At 45.7% G+C, this 19,379-nt stretch overlaps 1 protein-coding gene across 1 annotated transcript in view; it reads left to right on the forward strand.

The window, feature by feature from the left end:
- Positions 1–19,379, forward strand: part of LOC138468123 (putative deoxyribonuclease tatdn3-A) — a 1,043,131-nt gene that overhangs the window by 240,837 nt on the left and 782,915 nt on the right. The window contains exon 3 of the mRNA XM_069608540.1: positions 6,562–6,635. Coding sequence (XP_069464641.1) covers positions 6,562–6,635 — 74 coding nt within the window. The remainder of the gene's footprint in view (positions 1–6,561; positions 6,636–19,379) is intronic.

The raw sequence follows: 19,379 nt of genomic DNA on the forward strand, positions 1-19,379 counted from the left end.
CTCCCTGTCGCAAATAGGATATTTTTAAGTCCATGTGCATTGTACATCAGGCTTTTTATCTCCTGGGGCAGAATATTTTCAGGCAGAATTCTCGCACTATGTGCCTACTCACTCTCTGCGATCCCTATCTACTCTTCTTGTAGTGGTCCCTTGGTTTAGACTGTCATGGTCGGGGAGAGGGGGGCTTTCTCAGTGGTTGCCGCTAAAGCCTGGAATGACCTTCCCCTTGCCTTACGGGGGGACGGCTGACCATTTCACAGTCCGCCGGTTATTGAAAACCATTTTATTCTAGAATCAGACATATCATTTAAATATCATTTAAATCTCCTATCTACGCAATCAGTGCCATGATGCCTCTGGGCGTATTTGCGCTTAACAAATTCAGTTAACATAACATAACATAACATCTCTAAATATAATTTGTGTTAACTGCAGGCACGGATGAGGAGAGGCCCAAGCTACCAGGTTACTCTTCGTGTCTAACTTGACAGCTGTTAATAGACCGGCTGAGGGTCTTCCTTTAGCATTATAAACGGCTGGAATGCATACCAATTGGTAACCTGGAAGTACTGGCTTTGATAAGAATTTCATTCCCCTGATTTAAGAGGTGTCTATGTCCTCTTGTATTCCAGCTAGCCAATTTTATAGTAGTAAGCAAGTCCAGGCTTTGCCATTAATCCTTTGATTGTAAGTGTTTATCATGTATAGCTTTAGCTAGCCATATCCAATCCGAATTTGTATCTGAATAATTGTCGGATTCAAATCGTACTGATCTCACTCCCTTGCACTTTATCAATAAATTATCTATTTTGGTAGTGGTCACATCCCTCAAAGGTTCCTTATTTTCCCTTGTCTGGGTAGAGGATAGCAGTTCTAAATGAAACCCCGCTTCCCCCAGGCTATGTCTCTCATTCCAAATTAAATCTTTTATGATCATAGAGGGGACAGTTAAGACAGCCGTATCCATCAGTCGGTTCTTTTGAAACCGGAGAGATTCAACGTCACAAGACCTGATTAGTTGAAGTTTCAGTAGAGCTTTAAATACCAACATGAGCGTAGATCTATTTGGAAAGGGATCACTCGTTCAACGCTTTCATCGTTAAAAGGAGACGGTCTGCCGATTTAAAATTTGGCTTTTTTCTTATTTTTTCACAAAAACGGTTTTGAGGTAACAGATTAGCATCAGTTTGTTTTTTGATTGTGCTATTTGTAGCTTTTATCAATTTTCGTTTCTCATCTAAGGTAAGAAAGTATTTTTCATTCTGAATAGTCACATTATTTACCTTGAGGTCGTCTAATGTGTAGCCATGGACATCTTGTCTCATTACATTCTCCTTTTCTTCAATTTGAGATGTATCAGGTGGTAAGAATATGTTGATAGATTCATTAGGATCTCTGCATCGATTGATACGTTTTCAATGGTAATTGTTTACATTTCATTATTATCAACTTCCTGTTCAACCGTTTTTTCAACTAAGATTTGCGCTTTCTTTGCTTTACGCTTCGTTTTTATGTTTTGTTGATGATCAGGTGTTCACATTTGTATACATTTTTGGCCTTTATTTGAACGGCTGCTTTTTGGTACTTGTTGTTTTTTAGATTTTATTTGACAGGCTCGAGCTTCCATTATTTTAGTTTTCCTTTTTCGCCCTTTACAAGGTTTAAACACTTCATGTAAGGATTCCCCTTCGATCTCTGTAGGTGTGGTAACTACATTAGTGCAACTTAGCATTGATTCCTTGAACTGGGGCAGTACTTCTAACATAGTGGAGTTTTGAAGGGTTATTTGGTTTGTAATATCAACCGTTGGTATGTTGCATGAGTTCAGGTCCTCAGGCGGTATAAGACCTTCCTCACTCTGAAGACCCACATCTTTTCGACAACCTAAGGGCAATTCTACTCCCTGTCTATTCTCCATTGTGAAACTTGAATTAATGTTTATTTGATTTTTCTCAAGATTTAGGCTATATACTAACCAATCAATCTTGGAACATAAGAGGCAGCAAGTGTTGTCTCGAACTGACATTTTTGACAGTAGAGCTTCATAAAGTTTCTTTAGCGCAAATAGACCATTGTTTACTTTAACTAAAGTAATTTCTTGAGATAGTAAAGGGGGGGTGTAGCCCAAAAGATGGTCTAGGTGTGGGCTTCACAAAGGATTCCGGTGTAGAGGGTGACGTATCTCCAGAAGAAATAGTCTGATTGGGAAAAAAGTAGGGGAATGAGAAAGATTTGGGCTATGGCTTACTAGCTGCATTTTTAATTGCGTTTTGCAAATTACTGTAGATTCTGTGCTTATCTTAATTTCTTCATTTTCCCATGCGTGTCTCCTAAAGAATAGGGTCTGAAACCGAGCTGCTCGTTTTGATTATCAATAAGGTCTGAAGCTACAACTTGAGAATATAGCATCGGACGATCTAATGAGTCAGTGGGCCTCATTACTAATGTGCCGGGCCGGTAGCTGTCACGTTTCATGCCCCCAAACATCAGGTGCAGACCAACCTGCCCAGGGCATCGGCATCCATGGGGGCCTTTAAGGCCCCAAAGGATCCCTTGGGGGCTTCCTGGAACCCACACATTTAATTTCAGATATTTGGGACCATTCTCCATCAAGGCCATCATCACCTCAGTAGCAGTAAAATTGAAGCTACCCCCAAGCATGCAAGTCCACCCCGTATTCCACGTCTCCCTTCTGAAACCAGTAAAACCAGGAACTCGGATCAGGAAACAGCCAAGACCCATCTTGGTAGATGGCGAACCAGAATTCGAGGTGAAAGACATTCTAGACTCAAAGTGGGTTAAAACAAAACTCTTCTATCTAGTTGACAGGAAAGGCTATGGTCCCCAAGAAAGGTCATGGGAGCCAAGTGACTACGTTCATTCACCTCGCCTAGTAAACCGGTTCCATCGAAACTACCCGACCAAACCCGGACCAGCGAGACAAACCACCTTGGGAGGGGCCTTTGGGGGGGGGGAGGGCTGTCACGGTTCATGCCCCCAAACATCAGGTGCAGACCAACCTGCCCAGGGCATCAGCATCCATGGGGGCCTTTAAGGCCCCAAAGGATCCCTTGGGGGCTTCCTGGACTTGGTCCTGGCACCGTTGGCGCCAGGCTCATGTTGCCACCACCAATATGGCAGGTTTCAAACAAAGTGAACCACGTGTAGACCAGTCTGAGGCAGACTGAAGGAACTACTTGCCTAGGGAACTATTTACTAGGGTGTGGTTGCTGGTACTACTTTACCTGGGGACTACTTTCCGAAGGCTATATAAAGCACGCCCTCAGTACAGAACACGCTTCGCGTTATTCTGCTCTCCTGCAGCGTAACGCTCACTGTGTCTGTTACCTTCAGGCCAGTCTTCAGCTACGCCCGTCCAGTTTTCTCGAGCTACCTGCAAAGGAAGGAAGAGAAAGGAGAAGAAACAGAACTAGATTCTTACCTGAAGCTCCGTGCCTTCGTCTGCTGAGCTGAAAAGGAAAAGACATCAGGTTAGCTGCGCAGACCCAGAAATCCACATCGCTATCCTGCGCACTGTTAATATTTACCTGAGAGCTGCTCTTTCCGGCGATCCAGCGCAGCATCATCACTCGACCGCCACCGTCATTCCCCCGCTGCTCCGGAGTCGCCGCACCTGTTGAACAGAAGAAAACATCAGGTTAGCTGCGCATTGGGAAAAGCCCGCATTGGACATTTAATTCTTACGCAGCGACATTACTCACCTGAAGGCTGCTTTTCCTAGCGGTCCCGCAAGGCTTCACCACGCGATCCATCCCGGAGATACAGCGCCCGTAAAATACAAAGAACAGCAGGTCAGTTGCGCAGAAGGACAATAGTGCATATAGAGACTTGTCACAGAACGTCGGCGTGAACTTACCTTGGAACAACAACTCTGCGTTCTTCATATTTTCACACCAAAGGGGAAACCTATAGGAAAATGGCACAGAAGTGAACTTAGGCAATTTGAACTCTACGGCGAACCATATCATTGGTATAAGACTTAGACATTTGAGTCAATTGTCTGGAACTCTACAGAATCAGTGAAGTAACTAGATCCTTGAACTCTACGCACCCCTGCATGCTGTTGCAGGATGGAGAGCCTGCCATTCATAAAACTAAGGCGCACCTTGTGACGGAAGCGGAATTCAGAGGGGGCACGTGAAATCACTTAAGAGCGGACCAGCCATTCCCGTTCGGCGCCCCTGTAGAGACCAGGTGAGCATAACAGTAACAACGGTGGCGGTAAGTCTACTGGCACTGTTGTTATCAGACCGGCACACTATGAGTCTGCAGGGCCAGACCTGGCGGGCAGAATGGCACCGCTCGCAGACTTTCACGGAAGCACCGGCACTACTATTAACGGTGCCGGTGCTTCTGTCATCCCCATTGAGTCCTATTGGAGAAGGAGGCGCAATCCTACATCACGACCCAGGATTGCTGAACCTCAAAGCTTGTCTCCTGCAGTCCTAGAGTTTGGAGGATATGAGTTGCCAGCGGACTGCAGGGAGGTCCTTACAAAAGCCAGGGTGTTGTCGACCTTGAAGTGCTATGGTCACAAGTGGAAGCATTTCGCTACATGGTGCTGGTCACAGAAGATTACCTCTTTGAGAGTCACAGCCCCACAGATCCTACCATACTTGCTATCCATGGCCAAGGCCGTACTGCCGCACGCCTCCATCAAGGTGAATCTGGCAGCCATCTCCTGCTACACCAGATCGGCAGGAAGAGTGTCGCTTTGATCCCATCGACTCGTCAAGGAGTTCCTCAAAGGACTTTTCAGATCTTTCCCGCTGGTGAAGGCTCCTGCCCTGGCATGGGAACTCAACGTGGTTCTGACGAGGCTCATGGGGGGGGTCCCCTTTGAGCCTCTGCATCGAGCTCCACTCAAATTCCTCTCGCAGAAGACGGCTTTCCTAGTGGCCATCACCTTTGCCAGAAGGGTAGGTGAGGTCCAGGCCCTATCCTGCAAACAGCCATACAAATTGAGGGTGGTGCGACCTACACACCCTTCCTTCATGCCAAAGGTTCAGTCGGAATTCCACCTCAACGAGCCTTTGGTGTTACCTGTTTTTTCCTGAAACCTTTATTGCCGGCGTAAAGGGCCTTGCATTCGCTGGATGTTGCTCGTGCCCTCAAGTTCTACGTCACATACACGAAGAGTTTTCGGAAGAATTCACAGCTGTTCGTAACCTTTGGTCCTGTGAACCATGGGAGGGCCTTGTCCAAGACTTCCATTTGAAGGTGGCTCTCCGGCTGCATCACGCACTGTCATCTGTTGGCTAACCGACGCTGCCCGGCTGTCCAAGAGCCCACTCCACCAGAGCGATCGATGCAACGACGGCGTTCCTGTCTGATGTGCTCCTGCTCCACATCTGCAGGGCTGCTACATGGAGGTCCACTAACACCTTCACAAAATTCTACTGCGTTGACAGGGATTCCAGAGAGGACTCCAGAGTCGGCCAAGCAGTGCTATGCAACCTGTTTGCTGTTTGCTTGAGGATAGTCTGTTCCAGGGATAACTGTAATTGCTTCTGTTGAGCCTTGCCACCTCCCATGGTTGTATAATGTTGTACTGCTATGTATTCATTATTCATGAGCATGTGAATCCATGCCAGACCCCATGCTGGAGAAGGAACAAGTTACTTACCTGTAACTATTGTTCTCCAGCATGGGTCTGGCATGGATTCACATGCAAACCCTCTCTCCGACCCCTCTGCAGCTCTTCATGGTCATACTGCAACTTTACGTGCTTACAAAATCTGAAGATGACTGCCAGAGGAGGGGCTTAGGGAGAGGACTGTCATTGGATGGGGGCAGTATGACCCAGAGGACAGTGATTGGTTTAAAGGAGAAATGCAGTTTATAAGTGAAAGTGAAACTGTTTTTCTTTTAGTGAGGATTCCCAGCCTGACGATGGGGAATATTCATGAGCATGTGAATCCATGCCAGATCCATACTGGAAAACAATAGTTACAGGTAGGTAACTTGTCCGATCCCTATCATTAATTTCCCCTCTTCAACAAGTTGAGTGTAGTAGGGCAGCACTCCTCCTCTATGATTTTTAACGGATCCCGTGTAGAAGATTCTGGCTTGCATGTGTTAGTGTCTATCCAATTTCAACAAAGGAACAGGTTGCAATGATAATTTATGCAAACAAACTTTATATTTCTTTATTTGGTTTCAACTGGCAGAGTAATGGTCCCATTTGTATGTATCCAGAATGCTGCACCCGACAGAAAGTGGTGTTTAAGATCTTCTCTGGGAATGCCTCATGTAGCCTGGAACTTCAGAAAAGAAAGTGGATGTGTTGTGTCCAACTATGTTTCTTGACAACCCACCCATCTAGTCCTGCCCTTACTTGACACTTATTTCTCAATGACCACTCATCATTTAAGGTTTCTTGGGATTGCATTGTAAATTGATTGAGTAACACAGTGATAGCCATTTAATATGTTTATCCAAACTGCTGCATTTTTCTTTAATAATTTGTTAGATTTACACTGAATGCCACAATAGTCTGTATACTAATGTTAAAATAAATATTTTTCTTTTTTTTTCAAGGCTGGAGTTGTGGCACTGGTTTCTGTTACAGAACATGAACACGAGTTTGAAAGGATGATTGCGCTGTCGGGGAGGTCAGTCCTTGATGAACAATATCATCATATCAATTGTGGGCTAAGAGAAATATTTGCTTTGGATTGAATACTTTGCACCAAATGTAGAAACGTGTCATTAGCATGAGAATCAATGCCTTATTTGGCAGAAGAAAAATACTTAAAAGGATAAAATAGTAAATGTAGTATTGCTGTATCGTGGTTGGCGAGTAAGGTGGGGGAGCCAAAGGTCTGGCTGTGGGCTGAGGTGGATGACACCGAATTGTCTTTGTTACCTGGTCTTCATAGTTTACTTTTTCCTTCCAGGCCTCTGGCTTAGTTCATAGTTTCTCTCATTCTTGTGAATCTGCTCGCCTAACTGAGGGCTGAGATGGGTGACACTTCTCGGATGGATTAGTCTATTTCCAACTGGCTTTTATATCAAACATTTGCTTCAGTATAAAATAAAGATACATCTTTCAAAATCTATATTTTGGCTCATCTGATTTTCAAACTGTATGCAATGTGCACCAGTTCCAGGTAAGGGCTTGGTGTATGCTCAAAATCAAAAACATCACAGCAGACCATTTTTAGATATGTTTCCTAAAAATATGTTTTTTTGATCCATGAAAAACCTAAATGTAAAAATGTTTTCTTAGCATTGTTTTTTTCTGTGACAATTTCTTCCTGCGAGATGATGACCTCAGTTAGTATTACTATCTGTAAATCAATGCAAATAACTCCAACCGCGGAACGCAATTGCACTTAGGATCTAAACAATACAATCGGGCTTGCTCTTGTTAACCTGTGTTAATCGCACTAATCTTGGAATTAATGCACAAAACTACAATTCCGGAATGTAACAGCACTTATGTTCAAACATTACGACTGGGCCAGATCATATCATCCATCGTGCATACAAGGTTACCCTGATCTGCTTGGGAACTGATGCAATGAACTCCTCCACCCGGGGCACAGTATCAACATCGCTTGGTCAGACTTGCTCTAGTCTCCTGTAGATATGCACCACACCCTCCGATCTGAGGAGCTCTCGAGCACTTGCAGCACCCGGAAAGGACAATATATCGAGACAATTCCACAATTAAAACATAAACTATGACAGGAATAGCCATCAAACCTCTGCAAACATTTACCCGGGACACGAAAAACGGGCCCACCAGCACGTATAACTGAGCTTCTGAAACACATTACCTCTGTTCCACTTCATGGGAAGACGCTCTGACGCAGGTGAGGAATCTGCACAGACACTCACAAATAGCAATATGCTCACTCTCTCCTCTACACCAACAAGCAATAGAATGCAGCTATACCCCTGGATCAATTCGGCACAGGTGTACACATACCTACTCACCTCCATGAACACCTCCAGTCATTTGAACGCAGCTATACCCCATGAAAAAAAATTGGCTTAGCTGCACACATAATATCAAACACAAGCACAATCACAGCCAGAATTCAGACCCCAAGGTCACCGGCCTTGCTGCACACATTCTACTGACCTCACACAGCCACTGCACCATGCATACCATTTAATGCAGTTACACACTGCACTGGCTGCACACACACTGAGTGCACACAAGCACTTTATACTACCCTACTCGCTCCACTGACCTGGAATACGGTCCCGAGGGCGTTTAAGCCACATCGCTTTGAGATCATACCAATGGTATATAATTTGCTATACAAATGCACAATAACATAACATAACATAACCAATTTAGAATGAATCTGTGCTTTGATATGGCCTACCTATACAGTTACTAAAGTTGTCAAACGTTCTTGGTCGAGGTCAAAAGATACAGTGGAAGAAATGTTTTTGTTTTCATATATAAAGTGCCATGTAACCTTAACTATAATGTTAGTCGATTTCAAGAGGAATCAAATATATTTGAGGATACAAAAGTCATGTAAAATATATCATTCCATCTCCTCTGTGGGCCTCATTACGAGGTCGGCAGTAAAACCCGCTGGTAGGTGGGGGGCTACCGCCGACCCTGTAACACTGTTTCCGCTGCCCGATATCCCGGTGCTACCAGGATATCATAAGCAGTGGCAGAACAGTTATTTCCCATTCCCATGGAGTCCCATAGAACTTAATGGGAATGGGAAACCTGAAGTACCAGCATCGTTAGTAACGCTGCTGGTGCTTCAGTGAAAAGCCTGCCGGTAGGCGCCTGTACTCCTGGCAGGTCATGCCTGCCGGGAGTACCTTGCCCCTGCCGGCAGACTCATAGTTTAGCGGTCCGTTAAGGGTACCGGTACGTCACTTTCGGCAACCTTATTTCCGGAATGCCAAACTGATGAAGCTCTGTATATCCAGTCTAAGCCCATTGCTAGTAGTCTGTATCAAAGAGAAAGAGAGAAATCGGAAGCCTGGAATGAGAAAAATGTGTTTGACAATATAAATATGAGCTACAAATAGTCTATTCCTTGTCAGTCATATCAGCCCATTGCTAGCTCAACATATCAAAGAGAAGGGGTGAAAACAGAAACGCATGCTTTGATTTGCTTTAGCCGAATAATGGCTTCACATGTACATAGGAATAGCAGAGCACCTCAAACTGAAAGAGGGTAGAAAAGTGCATACTCTGATTGCATTTGGAGTATGGTGTGTATGTGTGTGTAGAGTGCAGATTGTGTAGATTCTAGGCACCGACCCAAACACACACACACAGCATTGAAAAACACACAGACAAACATTGGACCAATTATCAAAAAAATCAATGTGTATGCGGATTAGGTATGCACATTCACACACACCATAACTACCAACAGTGCACTCCACATATGGTAATGCACACAAAATACACTCTGTGTAGTCATAAATACCACCACAAGCACTCCGACACATACACTTCACATGCACAAAGGTATACCCCACACACATTAAGTGAATACACACTGAATATGCATACGGAAATGAAGTGACTTCCCGGTCATTATCATAATTGTTGATATACACCGGTCCTCAAGGCCAGGAAGGAACTTTGTAAATATATCCCAATGACATGTTATCCAGACCAATTGGAAAGACCAACCACATACGAACCACATCTCCCAGAATACTTCTTTCTCACATAGGGACAACCTGGAGTGGTTCAGGGGAAACTAAACTATAGAGTAAAGTTAAGGAAGAGTATAGGGAAATCCTAATCAGCCCACATAAGTACCTTCTCCACCCATAGTTCTGGGAGAACCACACCTATCTTCTGTCTAACACCAATCTGTCATTCAGTTAACCTCTTTTGGTTTGTTTACAAATAAATGTCCAGTCTCCATTCTTTGGCCTAGATCATCAGAAGACCATGCCATCCTGGCATGATCATGCAACCCTAATCTCCATTCACCGACCATTTTGCGTGGAAGTGAAATCACATTTCTTTGCAAGACATTTGTGGTGATATATGTTCAAAGGCCATGTACTGCAGGCAGGTCAGGATATGGAATTATTTTCTTCACATCATTACGAACTCTGTATATATCGCCCGATGTATTAATGATACCCCCCCACCCATTTCCTTAAAATCTTTCAGCTTAATACGCTTAATATCTGGAAACATATTTTCTAGCTTAACTCTTCCAAGCCTAGAAAGTTCTCTATAGAGGGCTCTATCAAAGGAACTTTGAACCTTCCAGATTCTCTCAAAGTATATATTGGTCGAAAGGGGTAGGGATTGGTTGAACTTATTTACAACAACCCCAAGCACATATCGCTGCCCAGGCCGTGTGTATCATCTTGGGTGGCACTTGCTGGATACTCCATAAAGCAGACATGAAGTGAACTTGGTTCACAATTGCCCTTTTCAGCGCCACCTGCTGGGAACATTGTGCCAAGCCACAATTTAAGGAGGCTTACCTGCCAATTAAATTGTATGTGATGAGATCAAGGACTGCCAGTCCTCCCTCAATATAGAGTAATGTTTAAGATCTTCCATGTGACCTTGGCGTATTTACCAGCCTAGATTACCCTCAATAACTGATCTTAATTTGTTGAAGAACTCACAAGGTAGTGGGAAAGGAACATTCAAAAACAGATATTATAGTTTAGCAAAATCACCATAAGTGAGATCGTAGCTAACATAGATAGTGGCAGAATGACCCAACTGTCAAGCTTCGGCTCAAATATACTGAAAAGGTGATGAAATTGCTAGTGTAAAGATTATGGTCATCAACTATGATATTCATAGTGACAAGGTCAAGAACCTAACCTTGTCAGGGCAAGAGCCACTTCCATGGCAAGAAGCAGGTGAAGAGGGGGATCCAAAGTCAGCCCCGGACTTCAGAAAACATACAGTAAAACAGGCTTTCTACCCACTACCCCACTGTGCTAGTAGTATGTATGTGTGCAGAACCCTGTCTCCATTCTTGCCTCAATATACGTATGTATGCCACTATTCTTTTGCCTTTACAGAGGTCGAGTCAACTGAAGAATGTGCCGAGAAAACTGAGGCATGAGAGGAACCAGGGGAATTAGAGGCTGCCTTTAGCATAACCAAAACTCACATGCTGCAGAGTTCTGTTCACCGCAGCATAGTGGTGAGTGAGACGCTGTCCCAACCCACTCTGAGATACAAACATACAGATACAGAGATACAGAACATCTGCACCAAAGTCTAGCGCATCGGCAACTAGCCAACGGATTGGCAGGTCTTGATGCGGTCCTGCAACAAACCCACTAAGCCATCACAGACTTAAAGGTCCCACAGAAAATGGGACACAACGCAAACTTTGAGCTGCATAGTCCATCACCATCAGATCTCCCGGGCGACATGCCCGCACGGAAAAGTGGTTGGGACTTAGACCTGCTTTAAGCCTTTCCTTTAACATACAGGCCCAAGGAGCAGGGTGCAGACAGGAGATTGGTTAGGGCCAGTTGGTCAACCCTCAGCAAGGGAGGGATATATAAGTAGAGGACAGGAAACATGAAGTGTGGGTGAACTGCATTAGGTCAGAGGAGGAGAAGTGGGACAGCAACCAAAAAACCAGCAGGAGGAAAGAGGGAGCGGCGGACTGTGGAGGAGAGTTTTGGGGTAGGTGAGGCATTGTTTTAGGACGGTTAGTGGTTCTATAGTGTGAGTGTGCATGTGAGGGAGATGTGTATGTTCACAAGGGCAGTGTAAGATGTGAGTGGGAGAAGGCTAGTACTGCATGGAAGAAGGGTCACTGTCTAGTAGACTGGGAGGAGTAGTAGTGAGTGGTGTAGTGGTAGTGAGAGGGGGCATGTAGTAGTAGTGGGAGAAGAGGAGTAGGAGGAGTAGTGTGGTAGGAGGAAGAGTGTTAACATTAAAGGGTAAAAGCGAGAGACAGGTGGTGGGAACTCCGAAGGGACAGAAGACTGGGAGGTGGGAAGAGACTTGGTGGTGGTAGGAGTTAAGGAAGGAGAAGTAGGTAACAGTGAGCATGAACGAATTGGACAGATCCAACACAGTAAGTGCCAGGCACTCCCCCAGCCCCATTAGAACACTGAGCAAGGCCAGTGTAGGGAGAGTTAGGAAGTCTCTGAGGAAGTCTTAGACAGATAAGGCCATCAGCCTTTAGATCACCACTGCAGCTCAGTATCAGTCTTTAGCATACTGAGGGTTTTACAAATGGTAGCACTAACCTAGGGATAAGGATTCCTGGGCTAGGGAGGAGGGTGTACGAGGTGATGGAGAGGGGATGGCATTAGTGGGAATAAACACCCTTGAACCGTTCTTGCGACTCAACGCGTTTACTGTGCCATCTGTGACACAAGTTGCCCTACGCCGGATACACTAGACACAGATACAGAGGTCGACCTACACGAAACTGTGAGAAACCTGAAGGAGCTGTCATCCAGGTGCCCAGGACACAGCCATCGCTATTGGATCCAGTTCCTGGGGGTGGACTAGTGAGGGAGGATCATCTGTATGGTGGTCCTCGGGGAGTGGAAGTGGGACACCACCGGGTGAGACGCGGTATCTCCTTCTTATAACACCTTCCCCATCCTACCACATAGGATTCTCAAACACCCTACCCCCTAATCCCCTTTTCCAACACAAAGACTTTTGCACACCACGCAAGACAATGGACTAACACCAGAGCCGTTTACCTGACATGTCCCAACACAAGGGTCAGGCAAAATCAGGCAATTGACCAGAATCACGCCCACACCTGACAGTCTTGTCCCTTGCCCACAGGGATAAAAGGTGGAGCACGAGAGCACACGACGAGCAAGGCAGACTGCGCGACGACTCAGCTATCCAAGTGCGGCAGTTCAAGAGGAGGAGAAAGGCAGTGAGAACCGAAAGTGTGATAAGGAGAGAAGCAACCTTGCCCTTTCCGACCAAAGCCCGCGAAGCCTCCGTGGAAGGAACCGTAAGACCGCGAACACTAGCCAGCATGTGTTGCAGGAGATGTCAATGGTACACAGGGCCCTCCTTTGCTGATTACCAAGCCAGGGAGAGATGCTTGCCACTGTGGTACCGTTCTTGACTCTGTAGACAAGAAAAGCCAAGTGGTTCATCACAGTCGGTGAGTCGAAGGGAGAGCCAATAAGAAACCGAACTGTGTTGAACAAAAGTAGCAAATGGCTAATTGGAGACAATTACAAAGAACTGTTAACGTTAAGGGGAAAACCAGCTTCAGAAGGGTCCGGCACCACAGCAGTGCTCACTCGAGAGACTCTAGTTGATCCTGCGTTTGTTGAAACTACAGATACCAGAAGGCCTTGGGAGAGCCGGAAGGAAATTGTCAAAGTGGTCATAAAGGGGTCTAGCAAAATCACCTGTACAGTCGAAAGTCTTTGTCCAACAAACCATTGGAAGGTTAAGGGAGATGAATCCCACTTAGTGTGAAAAGAGAAGGAACTGTGTAATTGGCAAGAGTGATACTGACAGGAGGGGTGAAGCATGATGCCCTAAAGAACATTGTGATGACAAAAGTGAATCTGATGGAGGGATGTCCACAGTGTGTTATTTAAAAAGACATTAAGACTACTGAAAATAACAGGTGAAAGTGAACTGCAAAAAGCTGTAGTGAACCTGATTGAGGAAAGCAAACATTCAAGAAGCATCTGAGCCGGGAAGAGGGGGACCCAGGGGTGAAAATCCATCACCCACCGACAAAAGCCATAGTGAACCCGACAGAGGGAGGCAAACCATTGAGAATGGTCTGATCCCGGAAGAGGGGGATCCAGGGGTGGAAAAGCCATCACCCAACGACATGTGAATGCAACAGTTAGATTGTTTGGAACAAGCCATAGTGAACCCGATGGAGGGAGGCTGACATTCGAGAGGGATCTGAGCCCAGAAGAGGGGGACCCAGGGGTGATGAAACATCACTCTAATAGCAATCAGAAAGGAACTTTTGTTTATTATTTTGAACCTATCAGGTCCAAAGCAATAAACTTAACCACCAAAGGTCCGGATATCGCTAGGAACTTTTGTGGATCTGAGCCCAGAAGAGCGGGATCCAAGTGTGAAAAGTCATGACCCAACGTGCATTGGAAAGGAACTTTTTGTTTGTTATTTTTTTAACCCATCAGGTCCTCAGAGGCCAGAGACTTTTTGTAGAAAAGAGACTTAACCACAGAAGATCCTGATAGCTGAAAACGGAACTGTTGTCTCGTGCTGGGAAAGCTCGAGATTGTGCTGTGCTCAGGAGTCCCACCTTATCCCTTGCTCAAAAAGTGGGGAAGGGAGACTCCGGCTACACATTCTGACTTATCATTTGTGAACTCTTCTTTCTTTCTTATGAATACTATCCCACACTTGATAGTTGTAAGGATTGGCAATAGGTTACTTTTTGGTATAGGCCCTTTTATTTGACAATCCACCACTAGGACTGCCTTATTATTTGAAGGTCGTAGCTTTCTGCCATCCTAGATTTAGGTTTAGATCAGGCGTTTTCCCAAGCTGCATATACAGTTTAATAAACACCCTTTAACTGTGATCACTTGTGTCTGTCTTTACTGTTCCCTACAGAACACAGAAGAATCTTCAGAAACCATAACCTCCTGGGTCGCCTCCTGGGTCACCACCAGCACTGCACTGTGGGATCAGGCAATTTGGGCGATAGAGTGGAGTTGGAATTTCTAAGCCTGGACCCTGTACCAGAAGAAGTGGAAGATTATGAGCGGGAGACGGAGTGGGAGCCCTATCAGAAGAAAGCCTAACACTGGTGGACAGGCGAAGCAGGAGCCTGATAGAACAAATACGGGAGGCCTGGGAGAAGACCAGTCAGTGGAGAAGAGGCCAAGGTAGTGGAAGTGGACTATGCAATCTTCCCTGTGATAACACCTTGAGGCTGTGGAGGGCGCCCAGTAGTTCCGGCAAGAAAGAAGAGATCGTTCCTTCCCCCTCAGTTCTGGTAGTGACACCAACTCCTCGAGTCACCAGTCCAAAGAAAATGTAAGATCTACTAAGAGCCGTAATTGAGGACCAATGAAACTTCAGCTGCCAACATCAAGAAATACTAGTGGCACTACAAGTAATGATGGCAGAGAACAATCAGCCATACCTTCCATTATCCTCCAGATGCTGGGAACAGTATAGAATCCCTCTGCTTTCTTGGTCTATTTCGAGAGGGTGGCCGAAACAGCGGGTGGCATTGTGAGTGCTGGACAAAGTGCATAGTGTCACGACCCTTTCCCAAAACCCCCTCTGGCAAACCCATTGGCCAGGTGGAGTCAGGACTCGGGCCTCTAGAGCCTGGCATCCTCTTCAAAAACCCTCATGGGGCCAGTCCTGGCACCTATGGCGCCAGGCTCATACACCATGAAAAACAATGTGCTTGGGAACTACTTCATTGTATTGTCAGCCAACATGGAGGGATCCACATAGCTTGGTTCCTAAGAATCAAGCTATGCGGTCTAGTGTTTTGGGTGTGGTAGCCTAGGGACTACTTTACCTGGACTATTTTGTTGGGGCTATTTAAACCACACCCGAGCAAGACCACATGCTTCGCGTTACTTTGCAGCTTGCAACGTGACGGTCACCGTGTCCAGCTATACCCTCGAACCTCGGAGAAGCAGAACCTGCAAGGAGACAAAAGGAACATCATTAGCATCAGCATCTTACCTGCAGTCTTCATCTTTAAACACTCGCAGCTACTTAGAACAGCTTCCTCGAATCTGCACACCTCCCGGACAGAACGACCTGAAAGAGGAAGATAGAGGCAACATTAAAGAAAGCAGTAGAGACATTTACAAATTACGAACTGCTCAAAAGGCTTACCTGGCTGGTCGCCTCTCAGCTGGCACCACTTCGGACATTCCACTCGTGCTGAAGAACACCGCGACCTACAAGGAAGGAAAACACAGGTTAGCAAAGGCAAGACTTTGCAGCGCTGCGCTTAGCGCTTACTTTCCGCATCATAGCGCTCTTAATGCGCCATCATTTACCAGCGGAGCTCAACCAAGCCAGTTCACCGTGCTGAAGCTCCGCATACCTAAGGGCGAAAAAAGAGGCATTTTAAACAAAGAAAGGCATGCAGGATAGCAACAAAACTAAAGAACAGCAATAAGACCTACCTGAACAATATCAAACGGGCCGGCGTCAGTGAAGTAACTGGACCGCACTCGCCCATGAAAGACAACGGCAGGCAGGACGGGGAGCACGCCTAATTCTACCACAAGGTGAGGAGAGGGCGCCAGAGGGACTGAAATCATGCGGGGGTGGAGGGAGGATACTTATCCCAGTCGGTCAGTCTTGAACACAGTCCTCCTGTATTTTCAGGCAGAACCTTCCCCGCAGACCACATCAGGGCAAAGCTGAGAAGCATACCAGCGAGTAACCCGGCTGGGTGGCGTCCCTGTGGATATCAGGTGAGCGTAACACATAGCCGTTTTGTTGACCTGTGAACTCCAAAAAGCATTCCAGGCATTAAATATAGATGGAAGAACCCTCTACGAAGACTGAATAAGTGGTATCCTCCAGAGGCTGGGACAGGACTGAGGACATTATTGGTTCCTGTTAAATTTTACATTTTGTTTCTTCATTCTGTACATAGTGCCATGTTGTATTATGTTGTAGGGAAGGTAGCGCACCGGAGTTCTGAGGTGTATTTTTTGGGGTTTGAGTGGCTGGTGAAGTTCTGTAGTGGCAGGCAGTCAAGAAAGGGAGCGAAAGGTGGTGGATTCTGGGGCCCCCGTTTACCTTTGTACTTGCATGGCGAGTTTGCTAATAATTAAGTTTGCTCACTGATGCAGAGATATCACCTTAATCGAGTGGTAACGAGTGAATGGTGTCGGTGGCCCCCAGACAGCATCCTGCCATCATTGGCCTGTATGTCTAGAAAGCAGGTGATCGTCAGTGTTTCGAGTGAGCAGGCGAGCTGCTGCATGAGAGACGTATATACAGTAACACCAGCAGAGCAACGGGAAGCAGAGCGACTAGCCAGTAAGGCCAGCTCGCGTGGCTCTGCTGCAGAAGGAAGAGCAGCCAGCCGGTGATGCAGCGAGGAGCAGCAGCGTCATGCATCCTGAGAGCTGGAGCAAGTAACCCTCCGAAGACTGCGACTGAATCCAGCGCATTTTCAGTTCGGGGAGGAGCTGAGGGAGGGCCGTTAGACGAGCCAATTGCGCGCAATCATTTCCTGCTCCAGTGGCCATCTTAAGGCCAAGCGCATGTACAGGCATTGCCACTCATGGCAATTGGGTAGCCATCTTGAGGGCAGGCGTGATGGCAGCCTTTTCTGGGACAGGTGGATTTGACAATAGGCCTGGGGACCGGGCTGGAGTCTGTCATTGTTGGCCATTTTAGGAACAGGCGAAAGACATGCCACTGTCCAAGGACTGCTGTGCAATTTTGCATTGGGATGGTCATTGAAAGGTTAGGCACATCTGGCAATTTACACTATTTGAATTCGTTAGGAGCAGAGTGCAGTTAACTTTTTTATTAGAAATGGCTCGCAGTGCGACGGGAGACTTGGAAAAAGGGTTTCCAAGACTACATGTTGGCCATACATGGACCTTGTTTAGTGTGGATTACAAACATGCCCTCTTGATGCATAGCATTGGTTTTGAGGAACCCAGAATTTTGAAAAGTTTACCTGAGCCTCGAGTATCACTCCGTGGTGGGGAAGGGTGAAGGGCCGGCAGGTGGGGAAAATTTAAATCCCTATGAAGTAATCTTACGCAAGTTGGATATTCATTTCGAGAAGAAGACTAGCATCATATTGGAATGATATTATTTTGGAATACTTGAGCAAACCGAGTGTGACACCATTGAGGATTTTATTACAGGTTTACGTGAATTTGCTTTTAAATGCAACATTGGGGCAACGTACAATGAGTGTCTACAGGATCAATTCATGCTGAGAGAGAATACGATTAGGGAAAACATTTGGCCAAAGGGAGACCAGACTCTGAAGAAGTGCTGGATTTCCAAGAAAATGGAACACATGATGTCCTGTGTCAAGGAACTAGAAAAGAAAAGGGAGGTGCACATTTGTGTGGGAGCACCTTTCACTTTGCCAATTCAGAAAGGTGTCTGGGAGTGAAGATGAATGCCACAAGTGTGGAAACAAAGGGCATTTTACCTAGTGCTGCAAACACTTTTAGCAAGGGAGTGTTCAAGAAATTGGACCCTCCGAGAGCAACATCAGTACCTATGGTACAGATAGGAGTATTCAGAGCAAATTTGGAATATAAAGGGAGAAAAACTATAGCACATGTGTATGTCTCTGAGAGGGAGGAAATCTTTTGGGGTGTATGAACAAAGTGCAATGGTGATTAAGATTGATCCCAGGGTGCCGAGTAACATGGTGGTTGTGAAATCCGAGGATAGGATAATTCTGAAAGGATGAACAAGGAAAGATTTAGGGAGAAGCTAGGATGTTTTAAGGGATATCATCACAAGATCAAACTAAAAAAGGATGCTGTCTGTTTTTGCTCGAGTGAGGAACATTACCATTGATTTGAGGGAGGAGGTTAAAAAGGAAATTGATGAACTGTTGAAGGATGGAGTGATTGAGGTAGTGGTGGCATCAGAATGGGGGTTCACCTGTAGTAGTGGTATGCAATGCGCAGGTATGACTGTGTGTTGATCTACGAGTACTAAATAGAGCTGTGGTGGTTTCCACTTCCGAATATAGAAGAGTTGGTGAGTTTAACTGGAGGGGCTGAAGTGTTCAGCATGCTTGACTTGGCCTCAGCCTATCACCAGGTTAAGTTGCACCCAGACTTGAAGAATTATACTACGTTTGTGACACATGGAGGGACCGGTAGGTTTAAATGGATGTCCTTTTGACTGGTGTCGTTAGCATCTTTCTTTCAGAGGGTAATGCACTCACTGTTCAAAGAGGTCAAGGATGTAGTCTATTTCCAAGACAACATGCTGATTAGGGGGATGGACGCATTGGAGCATGATCAGTGGCTGGCTTTTGTGTTGAAGATATTGGCCGAGGCAGGTCTTACTCTTAGGAAAGAGAAGTTCTGTTTCTATTTGTCATCGATTGATTACTTGGGGCATAAGTTGAGTCGGCGGGGCGTAGAACCTAAAAAACAACTGGTTTCAGCCATAGTAAGGGTTGAACTGCCAAAAGATAAACGGGGTGTGTTATCATTTCTGAGACTCATAGAACATTACTCCAAGTTCATTAGGAACTTAGCAGGCAGGTGCAAAGACATTGGAGAACTGTGCAAGAAGGCACTTGTGTTTGATTGAAGTGTAACATGCCAAAAGGAGTTTGAGGATATACAAAGAGCCATTGTGACAGCCCTGGCATTGGGAAGTTTTGACATGGCATAGGAGATGTTCTTAATGACTGATGCTAGCGATAAAGGTTTAGGTGTGGTTTTGCTAC

This window comes from Ambystoma mexicanum, chromosome 4q (assembly GCF_040938575.1).
Source record: "Ambystoma mexicanum isolate Mex_15411 chromosome 4q, UKY_AmexF1_1, whole genome shotgun sequence".
Lineage (NCBI taxonomy): Eukaryota > Metazoa > Chordata > Amphibia > Caudata > Ambystomatidae > Ambystoma > Ambystoma mexicanum.